General features: G+C 38.0%; 1 protein-coding gene across 2 annotated transcripts; it reads left to right on the forward strand.

The window, feature by feature from the left end:
- Positions 1-3449: 3449 nt before the first annotated feature.
- Positions 3450-8485, forward strand: LOC115909119 (parvalbumin, thymic CPV3). Of its 2 annotated transcripts, none has more exons than XM_030958208.1 (5): positions 3450-3501; positions 5588-5655; positions 6023-6155; positions 6576-6685; positions 8227-8485. In XM_030958208.1, exons 2-5 carry the CDS (start codon positions 5595-5597, stop codon positions 8250-8252), a joined length of 330 nt encoding a protein of 109 aa, XP_030814068.1. In that variant the 5' UTR covers positions 3450-3501; positions 5588-5594; the 3' UTR covers positions 8253-8485. The 2 variants fall into 2 exon arrangements, with proteins under 2 accessions (XP_030814068.1, XP_030814067.1); XM_030958207.1 differs by lacking the exon at positions 3450-3501 and adding an exon at positions 4946-4998.
- The last annotated feature ends 4435 nt before the right edge of the window (positions 8486-12920 follow it).

The raw sequence follows: 12920 nt of genomic DNA on the forward strand, positions 1-12920 counted from the left end.
ACCATGGGATTTAAGAAAGCTCTTCAAATTGTGCCTCAGCTGGAAATAATGCTACCTGACCACAAACACAGAGTCCCAAACAGCTCCCATAGAGTGAACAACACTGCTGGAATCCGACATTTGGAGGTCTTAAATATGGGATTGCCTCTTGTCAATGGAATTTTGTCACATGTTTGGTGCATGTGTTTTAACAGTTTGTCTGAACCTCCTTTCTTTAGCCCATTTCTGCTAAACAAGCAACTTTTGATGATTACTTCCAATAAAGTTAACTCAAATTACAGGGTAATTTTACTTCAAACCTCACTAAGGGTTACATATCCTACTACTGCTGAAATTAATGGCTGAAATCCCACTGAAATCAATGAGAACAGGCAGTGAATACAGAAGAGGCTGGAAGAACCTCAGTGCAATTTGGTTTATTTTACCATGGTTCCTTACACTGTGGGGCACAGTGAAATGCAGCCATGTGCAAAGAGCCTTTGGTAACAGTAGAGTAGAACTGTACTTATCTTTTACATGGCACAATAGCAGCATCCAGATTATTTCACAGCCTCCAACATTAAGGCACAGTTATTACTAAAATAGAAAGAAACCCTGAACAATGTAGATTTTAAAAGATGGCTCCATCTGACACTGTCTATAATGCTGACAGCAGACAGAAGCATGTTAGACAATTACATTTAGGGTCAGAGACAGAAAATTGCATTACTGTGTCTCAAAAGAACTTCCAAGTGCTTTTAAAGACAAACACAAATCAAATGCTGTCAGAGATCTTCCAGGACAGCTTTTTAAGTGAAAAAATATGTTTATCAGACCAGACTCTATGAATTAGTGACACTATTACTCAGCTATGTTAGTCTAGTCTGCTGTCATTTTCAAACAGAAATCAAATTCACTCCCACAGACTGATAAGAACATAATTTGAACTGAGGAAAGTTCACATGGGATTTCCCCTAACGTGAGAGAAGTACCTGTTTTCCTTTAGCTCCAGACCCACTGTGCTGCAGAATCTATCTTGTATCTTGGGTTCTCTAGTCCAGATCTCTGCTCAGTGCTCTGGGTAAAGTCCTCTACCTGCTGCAGGGAAAGAAAGCTTTGTCACTGGGGCCTGGCTTTCGTCCTTCATTGTAGCAAAAAAGTCAAATACTACAGCAAGTCCTCAGACTTCTCTGTTAAGAATGGCAAAATATTATGGCCAAGGAACAATTCAAATTAAATGCTGTAATGATTTCTTTATTTCACTAGGACTAAAGCATTTGCCCTAATAGATAACTTCAAGTGGCAGGATTTAATTCATTTTGTTGTCAAGGTCCTTTTCAATGATGATGGCTGTGAACACACTAAGATTCTCTGCTGTCACCACTGAGACATCAACACTACTATCAACCACAGAGGTTACTGAGTATCTATTTTAGTTACTTCCAAACTCATTACAAAGGCAGAATCTGTTATCCAGGATCATGATACCATTGGCCCTGACACAAGCAGGGCTGAAAGATGGAGTTGTGTGGGTTTGAGAATAGCTGCTGCAGCATCTCTTTACACTCTTGTAGCTGGTCTCAGGTTAACACCTCTCCTCTGATCTCACCTGAGACAACTGCCGATGTTTCTTCTGCATCTGCCACAGCTTTGGTTGATTGCCACTGCTAATTAACTCTGTACTTTATGCAAACCAGAACACAAAGGGTACAAGACCAGTCCACAACCTGTCAATGCTTTACCAAAACACAGCTTTCCTCTGATACTTAGAGAAGTAAATAGCACTTGATTTGAAGACAATTGTTTCATATGTTTAGATTCCTAAAGAACCTAGAATCTTAGCAGGAACTTATCAATATGAATATTCTCTATCTCTCAGAGTAACACCTTCAAGTTTGATTTTGGAAGTCTGAAAAAAAAGAGGCTTTAATATTATTCAATAAAGACACCTCAGGTGAAAACAACACTAGGTATGCAAGTACATAAATATTCAGATGATCAACCCAATAGAACTTTTAGACATCTCTTGTAGAGTAAAAAAATATCCCCAAAACAACCAAAAGAAAATTGATTTTTTTTTTCTTGAATTTCATTGGAATGAGTGCTAAACATCCCTGGAAACTGTGCAATACTAAGATTCTGTGTCAGATTTTGAGCTATTGTTAACTGCTCATTACTTAGCAGCTGTTGTTCTGGTTGTTTTATTAAGGATTTTCATTATAGTGTTACATTGTTTGCATAGCATCTTTTAAAAAAAAAACTTCTTTCATAGATCTCTAGTTTTTGAATGCACAATTACAACCACCTAAGTAAACACATAACCAAGAAAGAAGTAAAACAGGCAAATAATTTAGATGTAAAATCAATTATCTCATTAAATTATCCCTTAATATACTAACCCCTGATTATTGCATTCTAATTGTAGTGGAGGGAAACCTGTACTTCAGATGAAGTGTCATTAATAAATAAATAAAACCCAGTAACCCTAGATTCCCACCTGTATCAATGTACAATGACATCAACTTGATTCTGAAATTCAGCTCTTTTAGGCTTTTGTAGACCATCTTTCAGCCAGGATTAGCATCACTTTTGTTGCCAGCATTGAATTGCAAACATTAAAAGATCTCTTCAAAAGCAATCATAGCAATTATCTCACTTTTATTTGAGATCATATTTTAATATAGTACTAATTCTGGCTATTCTACAACTATTGAACACACATAAACCAGCTCAGCACTCTGCTATGCCAGAGTGCATGAGGTAACCAGATGTCATTCTTTGAACATTTGGTGCTTATATTTTTAAACAATGCCCAAATTAGTTGCAGATCTATTTTGAGCTTGAGCATTATATGCTCACCTTGATCTTGTCATTTTCCTCCATTTCAATTCCCTTGTTTTCCTTAACTGTCAATAATTAGTATTGCATGGCAAGTCAAACTCTTAGACAAAGAGAGCAATTTCATGAGTACTGTGTAGGAGCCAGCAGAAACAAAGGAAGTTTCCTGTAAAGGAACACCTATGGCACTGTCATAGAGGGCTGAAAAAAACCTTTTTCCCTAGAAATATCTTGTCAGTAAAAAAAGAACCCTTCTGCTCAAACTCATATTAACTTGAGATGATCATAAAGGAGAGAATACAACAGAGTGTAAAAAGGTACCTAAGAGAATGAAAGTTATTTCAGGATAGCTCTGGAGAAAGCACAGAATGAACTTCATCCCCACAGGCACTGCCTGACAGATCATAATGCCATGGAAATCTCGGGCAGAAAGCAAAATGAATATATAGCACTGAATGAAGAAGATAAATGCAAAGGATACCAAAAGATCTGCGATCAGAGCTTCAGCTTGTACAAACCAGCACTGTTTAATTTGTTTTAATCACAAAATGCTAATTTACAACAGCCCAGGGTTCTTAGGTTTACCACTAAAGTGTTCTTCCAGGTCACTATAACAAATTTTCCTACGGGAAGCAAAAGAACAAGTGCCTGGTTGTTCCTGGCCAGCTGCATTTGGGACCAGAGGTAAGTCTGAATATTTGTGATTTATGCCATGTTCCTTCATATACAAAATAGGTAGCAAGAAAGTTAAAAGTATCATTAAATTATGTCTGCTTTTTTTGTTACTTATACCTTGCATTTCTCTATCCCAATTCAAACAGTGCTATGGAACGTTTGCTATGATTTACACTTTTCTCACTGTCATGAACCAAGGAGGGTAAACCAACTGTAGTCCATTAATTTACATCAAGGCTTAGATATATTTATAACTCTGCTCCACAGTGTAATTAGTAACTGTTGCTACTATAAAAATATTACCTCTTGGCATACCATGCTATTTCCATTTCTTTAAAAATGAAACAATGTTCATGGAGTAAGAGAACATCAGTTCAGATACCACAATTGACTACTACACAATAAATATTAACCAAAATACATGTGAGTTTTATTGATCTCCATCCTAGAATTTTGCCCATATAAACCCCCTTAAAGATGGAAACAGATTTTTGTCTGAGAAGGAAAACTTCCCATCTGCTGTTATGAATTTTCTTAAGGCTTTTTGTTCCAAAAGTAATACTCCTGAAATATATAATAAACTCTCATTTATTTATACCTACAATTAAAATTTTGTTATTAATTAAATAGATTGTGTGAGTGTGTTATAAAATGTATATACAACTATTTCCACATTAACAAAATCTGATTTCTACAACCTATAGAACTTGCTACAACTAGTAAGCCTATTATTGATTTCATGTAAATCTCAGGCAGAAACCCTGAGATATAGAAAATATTGAGATATTCAAAATATTCAACATGGATTATTAAGTAGGCCAACTGACTATACATAATCTTCCAAGGAATACTGATGACAAGATCAGTTTATTCAGCTTTACCTAGCTCATAGTTTTCTCTCACTGAAGACACTGGTTTCTGTAATTCAGAAAATGGTCAGGAAATACAAAATGAAGCTTACTGCAGAAAGATCATCCAAATTAGAAATGCTTTTCTCTACCCTGGTGACAAGTTATCTTTGTCAGAATGACACATTGGCACCTCTGATCTGTCATCTCCAACCTCCTTCATACATTCCAAAGGATCAACAGAGCCAGGGAACAAACAAATTCATTTCTTTTCACAAGGATTTGACTGCTGGAGTCATCTTCCAAAGAGTGACTCTCAGGTGCAGAGGTTACCTGTGAACATACTTGGAGCTGAAAGGCTGCTTTGATGGCAGAGTTGTACTTAGTAAAGCACTAGTGGATTTATTTTTTAAAAACTGTTCTTTTTGTCCATATTATCTTAGGATATAAATAGAAAGAAAAGTTTAATTAGTTAAGGAAGAAATTTGAGCCAAGTCTCAATTCAAACATTTGATCCATGGAAGTGTAACATAAGCAGTGGTTATTGTCACCTTTTGAATCCTTTATAAGACAGAGTGGCAAGCCAGAGCCACCATTACTATTTTGCCTGGTATCTCCTCAGCTATTTTTCCCTTACCTAGCTGAGAAAACTCTAAAGGTGAGCATCTGACTTGAGATTAATTAAATAAAATTACTGTGCAGAGCAGCACCATTAGTAAGTACAACAACCATTGTTCTAAGGTTTTTATTTTAATTGCTGGAATACACATGGATGGGCTTTACATAGATAAGTATCAGTTTTCTTTTTATTCTTCAGAGCTGTTGGGGGAGATAATAGAAGTAAACTTTCTTACCTTTTGTTTTCCAACTGCATGTATTGTTACTTGTGTTGCCAGATTCCCTGCATTCCAGTAAGACTATTTATTAGGTGAATGGTTATATAGAGTTTAAATATGTGCTGTATTTATACAGGTTGCAGATAAATGATAAAATATTGATCATCAACTCACAACATGGTTAATGTAATCCATCTCATTAATGATCATTATTTCTGAACTGCTCTTTTTAAGGAAGTAATGTACAAAAACTTGTAATTTGTTAAGGAATACCAGAAATGTCACTTTGATCAATGTGATTCATCTACTCTTGTTGACCTTATAGTAATCTTCAAAACACAGAAAAACCCAATTTGTTGTAAGATGCATTTGTATTTCAAAACTCTGTTTGCAATATTCTATTTTGCACAGGTTTAAAATGAGCCTTACAGACCTTCTAAGCCCTTCTGACATCGCTGCTGCTCTGCGGGACTGCCAAGGTGAGAAAACAATTAAAAATCTCAAAATCTCTTCTTTTGTGTAACCTGGGGCAAGTTTTACTCAGTCCCAAAGGAATACTGAACAAGCGCATACTTTAAACAGATTTCTGTAATCTCTTTACTCAGCTGTCACAGTATGTTTGTTCATAACTGGTTTATATTGTCAATTTGGAGCTTATCCTCACATGATTTTGTTGGATGTTTAGTAGGGTATGGGGCAGTATTGCAAATTCATTCATTCTTTGACAGGCTTCACCTACTGATCATGTTTAGAACAATTAAATTGTAACAAAGTATCATCCTCAGACCATTTAGGAACACTGAATGCAGTGGTCTGGGGTTAATTTCTTTATTAATTTATTTTCAGCTCCAGATTCCTTTAGTCCCAAAAAATTCTTTCAGATCAGTGGGATGTCTAAAAAGAGTAGCAGCCAGCTCAAGGAGATCTTCCGGATTCTCGACAATGATCAAAGTGGCTTTATTGAGGAAGATGAGCTCAAGTAAGGATTTTGTTAACTACTTGGAGGATATTAAAAAAATAAGCACTTTTTCCATTCCAGAACTTTCAGTAAATGTGAGCACAACTTATGCTAAATGTTGATAAAACCTTCAGCAGATTGTGAAAAATAAATGTAAATAGATAATTTTTACAAAGAAAAGCAAATTAGTAACACCTGCCTTTTATGCTCAGTATAGAACAAAAGAGCACACTGAGGCTGGATTTTCATAGTGGATAGAATCAATTCAATCAGGGTTGTGCTTATAAAGCAGAAATACATAAAAATAAGATTTAGTTTGCCAAACAAAGCAGTACTTGGCTATTGTGGTAAATTTTTTAGAGATAATTATCTATTTGATTGTACAACAACCATAAAAATACTATGGTGTGAAAATCTAAATCCAAGTTGTTTCCTCCCAAGGTATTTCCTTCAGAGGTTTGAGTGTGGAGCCAGAGTGTTAACTGCCTCAGAAACCAAGACCTTCTTGGCAGCTGCAGATCATGATGGGGATGGTAAAATCGGGGCTGAAGGTATTGACTGCTTTAAGTACAGAATGAGGCACCTCAGGATGGTTGGAGTGATGTGGGATTATCTTTTATATGGATGGTACAATAATGTACCCTCTGTGATTTTACTGAAACCCTTGAGTAGCAACCTGTTTAAGGGTGGAAATGGACCCTGATCCTACAGGTTCATCTCTGCAACTCCTTCTGCATGAGCAAGTAAAAAAACCTTAAGGAAGTTTCCTGTTGCCACTCACTTCCATATTTCAAGTTGCTCTGAAAGGAACTGGCCCTTATTTCTCCTCCCACTTATTCTAATGTAAGGCAGCACTGGCATCACTTGGAATGCACAAATGTAAAATCAAGGACAAAAGAACCAGCTGTACACAGGAGAACAAACAGCTCATACATCAGCTCGTTTCCAGCAGCTCCTGCCCCACAGAAATGCCACTGGGCACTGAAATCATTCTCAAGATGCAGCATGTAGCTCTGCATTTCCTCTGCATATAAGGATAACAGAATGATCAAGTGTCACAACCCCAGTAAGAGATCCCAGAACAGGATCTGTGCAGGGATGGTTGTTCTTTAATTCCAGTGGCAGGTTAAGATCCAGATAGGAAGGAGCAGCTCTTTAAGGAAGCAGCATACTGCACTCACCATGTGGAAACACTGGTGTGATTTAATGGCCGCACGGTGCAGAAACCTCCTGATCTCCAAACTCCATATTTCTGTGTGCCCTGTTTGGAGACAAAGCACACACACAAAAGGCCTGCAGCTAATGGCAGCTTGCCCCATGAGAGCAGTGAGCTGCCCAGACGAGCATGAAAGGGGCTTAGGGAATAGCATGCAGGGAATGTGCCAGCGTGCAGATTCCCCAGCTCACTGCACTAGCAGGACAGAACTCCCCTGTTTCTTTCTTTGGAAGGAATTAAATCCAGTTCCTTAGGAACTATGCCAGAATAAACACACATGATTTATGAAGCAATCTGTATATTAATACAGTCACTCAGGGATGGGACTGATCAGATACTCTAATTCATGGAAGCCAAACATTTAAAAGATCTTTGAAATAACAGTATCTTATTGCATAACTCAACACCCCAGGATCATACCACATGGAACTGCACAGTGTTTTTAGCTTTAGACTGTGCTCTAAATCAACAATTCTCAATGTCTGAAGCATTACAAACAATTAATATAACACATGGACTTGCGTTTCATTTTTTTTACTTGAGCTCTTAACTACTTCTTACTTAAATTCCATGTAAGGCATTCCGTTATTTTTGCCTAAGATCAGTATTATGCAGAGAGAAGGCCAAAACTCCCCTGAAGATTTAATTATGCCCTGTAAATCAGCAAAACACACTGCCTTTCCAAGTGTTGTTTAGAAGAGGATATTTAGGCAGTGCCTCTCATCCACACATTTCTTCCCTGGTCATTGTCATCAGTTAGATAACTTTTTTAATGTTCATCCCTATTCTAAATCTCTTGATAAACCACTAATCCTTTATTCCTAATCCTTTCATGTTAATAATTCTTTCATGTAAATATTCTCTTATCTTTCACAGAATTCCAGGAAATGGTGCAGGCTTAGAGGTTCAAAAGGACCAAACCAGATAGAATTGGGATGAATCTGCAGGAGACACTCCCAAATCTTGAAAATCAGGAGTCCCTTATTTATCTTAACAGTGTATGTTATTTTTTCACTGCCTTAGCAACATAATGAAACACTGATTACTGATTTTTTCATTGTGTGGACTATTTACCATGTTTTAACCTCTACTTTAGCAGACACTTCCCTTAAAAATATCCAATAAAAATTAATCATATACTGTAGCCTGTGTCTATTTTTTTGAGTCTTATATGGAAACATGAGAATTCTTAAACCAAAACTGTTAATCCCTCCAAGATCTTAAACTTATCAGATCTTCATATATGGAACATCTTTTGAAATTATTGGGAGTTCTGTTTACAATAGCCCTTCTGGATTAAGCTTAAGTTCTCAGAACACTGAGATCTTATCGAAGACTAGGAGCTCCGATACATTAATTTGACATACAAGTTGTTTGTAAGCTGGTAGACTCAGTACATTTAATATGATCATCACAATTTTCCAAAAATAATACAAACTGATAAAAAATGAACACTGGATTTTGATACTACTTTTTAACATTATGAAATATGCTCTAGAATATAAATCTCTAGAGTATCAGTGACTTAAACAGACTCTTCAGATTTACACAAGCCAAGGGTCTGACCCACGAACTGAGCATGGCCATTCTCAGAACACAAGATGGATGTCACAGGACAGTCACAAGAAATAAAGTGTGTCCTTGGCAATGAAACCACTCTGATGACAGAAGGGTCTTGGAGTAGTTCACATGTAAGTAACAAACAAACTGCTCTCCATTTCACTGACAATTAAGTGTCCTGACCTTGACTAATCGTGTTACATCAGGCAGGCAAATGCCTGTAAAATAAAGAATTTTCCAGGTGCTGTTGCACTCTGCTCCTTTCAATGTCTCAGCCTTTGCACTGTGGACCTTGACAAAGAAACCCAGAGGCAAAGTTCAAATTCTGTTATTCTCCACTGAGATGCAACAGGATGCTGGAGCAGGTCACCAAACAGAAAAATACACTTGCCCTACTCAAGATATTCTGAGATCTCTCAAACATCCAAAGTATTGCAGTTAAAGAATCTTTCCATGCCTCCCATCAAGAAAAAAAGTACCTTAAAAACCCAGCAGTACAGCACCCACCCCAGCAGATTCAAGTAAGGGAAAACTTGTTGACTTGTTTTAAAATTAAAACATCACTTCCCCGGGATCCTTGAAACATTAAATCATACTTTTGAATGCTCTATAAAACATGTGATAGTAATAACTCAAACTGAATTTATTCACTGACAAAGATACTTGTCTGCTCCCTAGCCTAAAACAAAACACCACCAGTAAAGCTCTAGAGACATGGTGTGTAGAATTCCCACTGCTTCAGACAGGCCCCTGTAATTGAGAAAGCTCCTGGGCAGGGTTTTATTGACTGACAAGGAAGGAAAAACTAAACATACTGACCATTTTTAACCCCCATTAAACACATGGATATGGGTGCTCACCGTAAGAATATATTTAATGAATAGGATGGAAATAATAATCAATCTGCATTCACCACAATTTGAAATGAAAGCAGCAGTCAGAAATCAGCCATCACTGGCAGTCATGCTTACAGATTGCAATAGAAGTTGCAGCTGGTTTTCAGAATTGCCACTTTTACATTGCATACGATTATTTATTAGACACAACTACTATAAAATACATTTTTAGAAAGCACTAGAATACTTATGATTCCCTTAAAATACAGATCTCAAGCGTGCTATTACATGTTCACATTTTGTACCCCCTAACACCTTGTGCCAGTGTACTGTATTTGTGAACAGTTAAAATGAAGATATAAAAAAACCCAGTAGCTTTAGTCAACCTCTAAGCAGAAAAATGCCATGCCTTAAATGTGTCAAACTGTGACATCATTCTTAATGTAATTCTCATTTTTTGCAGTGCTCAGAATGGAAATAATTAACTTATTAATACAATCCATCTTCAGAGCTGAAATTCTTTTAACTGCCTAGCCCCTTCCTCATCTTCTCTTCCTAGCTTTTCTTCAGATGCAAGCTAGTAACATTAAACAAACAAAAACATTTCAATATCTCAAGTTTTGCATGAGAGCAGTTTTTCAATAATTGCTACTCAGTAACTTTGTATTCTTAATCATAACCCAGGCTAGTGTGAAGTTACTGCCTTCCTTTACGAAATCTCTGGTCCTGCAAAGCAAATGCATCCATTATTAAACCATTACTCACCAGGACACCCCCAGTGCTGCTCACATTCCCTGACATCACTCAGAAGAAGCCTGGGGGATGTGAGGGCTGTCTCAGCAGGAGCCCAGCTCCAGCTGCACTGTTGTGTTTTCACACACAGTGCCACAGGCCTGTTGCAGTGTTAACAAAGCCTGCAGACCAGGCATACACAGGCATTGAGCTTTTTGCTGGATCACAGCATTATTTGGTAATTTATTTGCTAAACTAATCCCAAACTGCTGAGTCCACGCATTTGTTAACACATTTAGACCACATACTGTCAATGGAGCAGCTATTTGAGCTGTCAGCTGTATTTATTTAAAGCTGTCAGCTCTAACACCCAGAGTGATTTATAGTACACCTTTTTGTGAAGTCTCCTACTACACAACTGATGGAAGTGCTCAAAATAGTATCCAGAAATAGGCTCAACAAACCAAAACATATGTCTACACAGTACTATTTCTTACTTCTATGTACTCTTAAAAACAAATTGGGAGCACTCATAAAGCTGTTAATTGTTTGTCCCTTGATGCAGGGGTTGTCCTGCAAATTCCCAATGTACTTATGCAGCAGTTTAATTTTACATAATCATGGGCTGGGAATCACATTTCAAACTCGGGGTGATCTGATGCCACTTTGCAAATGTCAAGGTGTGGTGTTACTGCACATACAATTAAGAAGATGGGATGAAATTGGAACCACAATCGAAGTTTCTTCATGCCCTGTTAATGTGCACATTAGAAATGTAATAATTTAATTGAATTTGTTATTACTTGCTCATTGTAGATTCTCACACATACTTCCACCAAAAGCAATGTCAAGTTACAGATGAGGTTGCACTGAGCAGAATTATGTTAGCAATCACTACACATACATCAATTCCCTTCCTAGGAAAAGCTGGACATGCAAACACCCTCCTCAGCAATCCCCCTTTACAGTGAGTACCCAATGCCCAGCTCCACGTACCCCCACAGTATCTCCCTGCAGCAGTGTTTGTATTGCAGCAGTAAACAGGCACCCCTAGTCACAGCCCAAGGTGTCCATCTTGCTAAGTCCTGAACAAACACACAGCTAAACATTTCAACAAACACAAGCAAAAATCTACAGTCACCACTGTTTTCTAGTTTCTTTGGTACGAAATTATTTAAATTGATAATCAATACTACCAATTTTAAGAATTTCCTTGTTTTGCTCAGTAGTATAAGCAAATTATCACCTCTGATCAACACCTTACCACTGCCTGCAGAAAAGCAGAAGCAAGGAGGGGAATTTGGCCCCTTTTTTTTGATATATTCAATCCTGATTGGATGTTCCCAGAAATTGTCTCAAGTGTGTTGCACCCTTCAAATGGACAGACCTCAATGAAAGAGCCGTTCTGCACACACTGCTGAATTATAACTCAGAGCTGTAGGGGAGGAAATGAGATTTACTGAATGTGGATATCTCATCCTGACACATTTGGCCTGATCCTTCCTCAGACCCTGCTCAGGGAAATGCTGGGGAGCTCAGCACAGCAGGGTCTTCCTTCATCCTGCCTGCTGGCAAGGGGAAGGAGTCACCCTCTGCTGTGACCTCTCTGAAAACACCACAAAAACCTAATGCAGACTCTCTCTGCAGCTTTGGAAACATTTCCTACAGCTCTTCTGAGGTGGACTGTCTGGAAATGCTCTGTCTGTGGTGTGCCTCAGCCTGTCCTGTCACTCCTGCCTGTCAAGGAGGAGCTGCTCACTCTTGGGCAGTTTGCAGGCAGGAAAGGTGACAGCCAAGGTGGTGGTGATCTCTGCACCCAGGGAAAGGAGCCTGAACTCATACCCAGGAACTCACACATCCAAACTGCAAGCTGAGCCATGGCACAAGGCAGGAGGGAAGGGATGCAGCTGACTCCAGTGGGATTTGCTGCCATGGCACAAGGCAGAAGGGATGGGATGGAGCTGATTCCAGCAGCCCTGGGGGAAACAGTGGTCATCCCTCTCTGCCTTACACCATTCACTTTTTGAGTGCACACATTAAATATTAAATTGCTGCAGTCTTAGAGCATCTCTATTCCACACAGTGCTCCCACTGCACTGGGTTGGATTCTCAAGGAATACACCAGCTGCTGAGGCTGAGGAAGACAATGAAAGTAAATATAAACTAAGAGTGATGATAGGAACTGAAACAATAACAGAAGGGAAAAAAATTACAAACTCAAGAAATACTGCCTTGTGTCAGATTTAATTTGGCACAATTTCAGAGAGTTTACTAGTACATTCTTCTAAATGACTCGGTGGAATAAGATACTCAATTTTATCTCTTATACCTTACCCAGGTGTTTATTTAAGCAATTATGTAACCTTATTTTATTCAGATTCCTAAACTTCACACTTCTGTGGAGAAGAAAACTATACATGTAGCCATTTTACTTCTAATTTA

The sequence above is a fragment of the Camarhynchus parvulus genome, chromosome 14, assembly GCF_901933205.1.
Source record: "Camarhynchus parvulus chromosome 14, STF_HiC, whole genome shotgun sequence".
NCBI classification, from domain to species: Eukaryota; Metazoa; Chordata; class Aves; order Passeriformes; family Thraupidae; genus Camarhynchus; species Camarhynchus parvulus.

What these genes read in the sequence shown, in the direction of transcription:
- LOC115909119 (XM_030958208.1), top strand. Translation starts at nt 5,595, where the DNA reads ATGAGCCTTACAGACCTTCTAAGCCCTTCTGACATCGCTGCTGCTCTG. An exon ending in TGCTCTGCGGGACTGCCAAG is followed by an intron (nt 5,656 to 6,022) that starts GTGAGAAAACAA and finishes ATTTATTTTCAG; the next exon opens with CTCCAGATTCCTTTAGTCCC. An exon ending in ATTGAGGAAGATGAGCTCAA is followed by an intron (nt 6,156 to 6,575) that starts GTAAGGATTTTG and finishes TTTCCTCCCAAG; the next exon opens with GTATTTCCTTCAGAGGTTTG.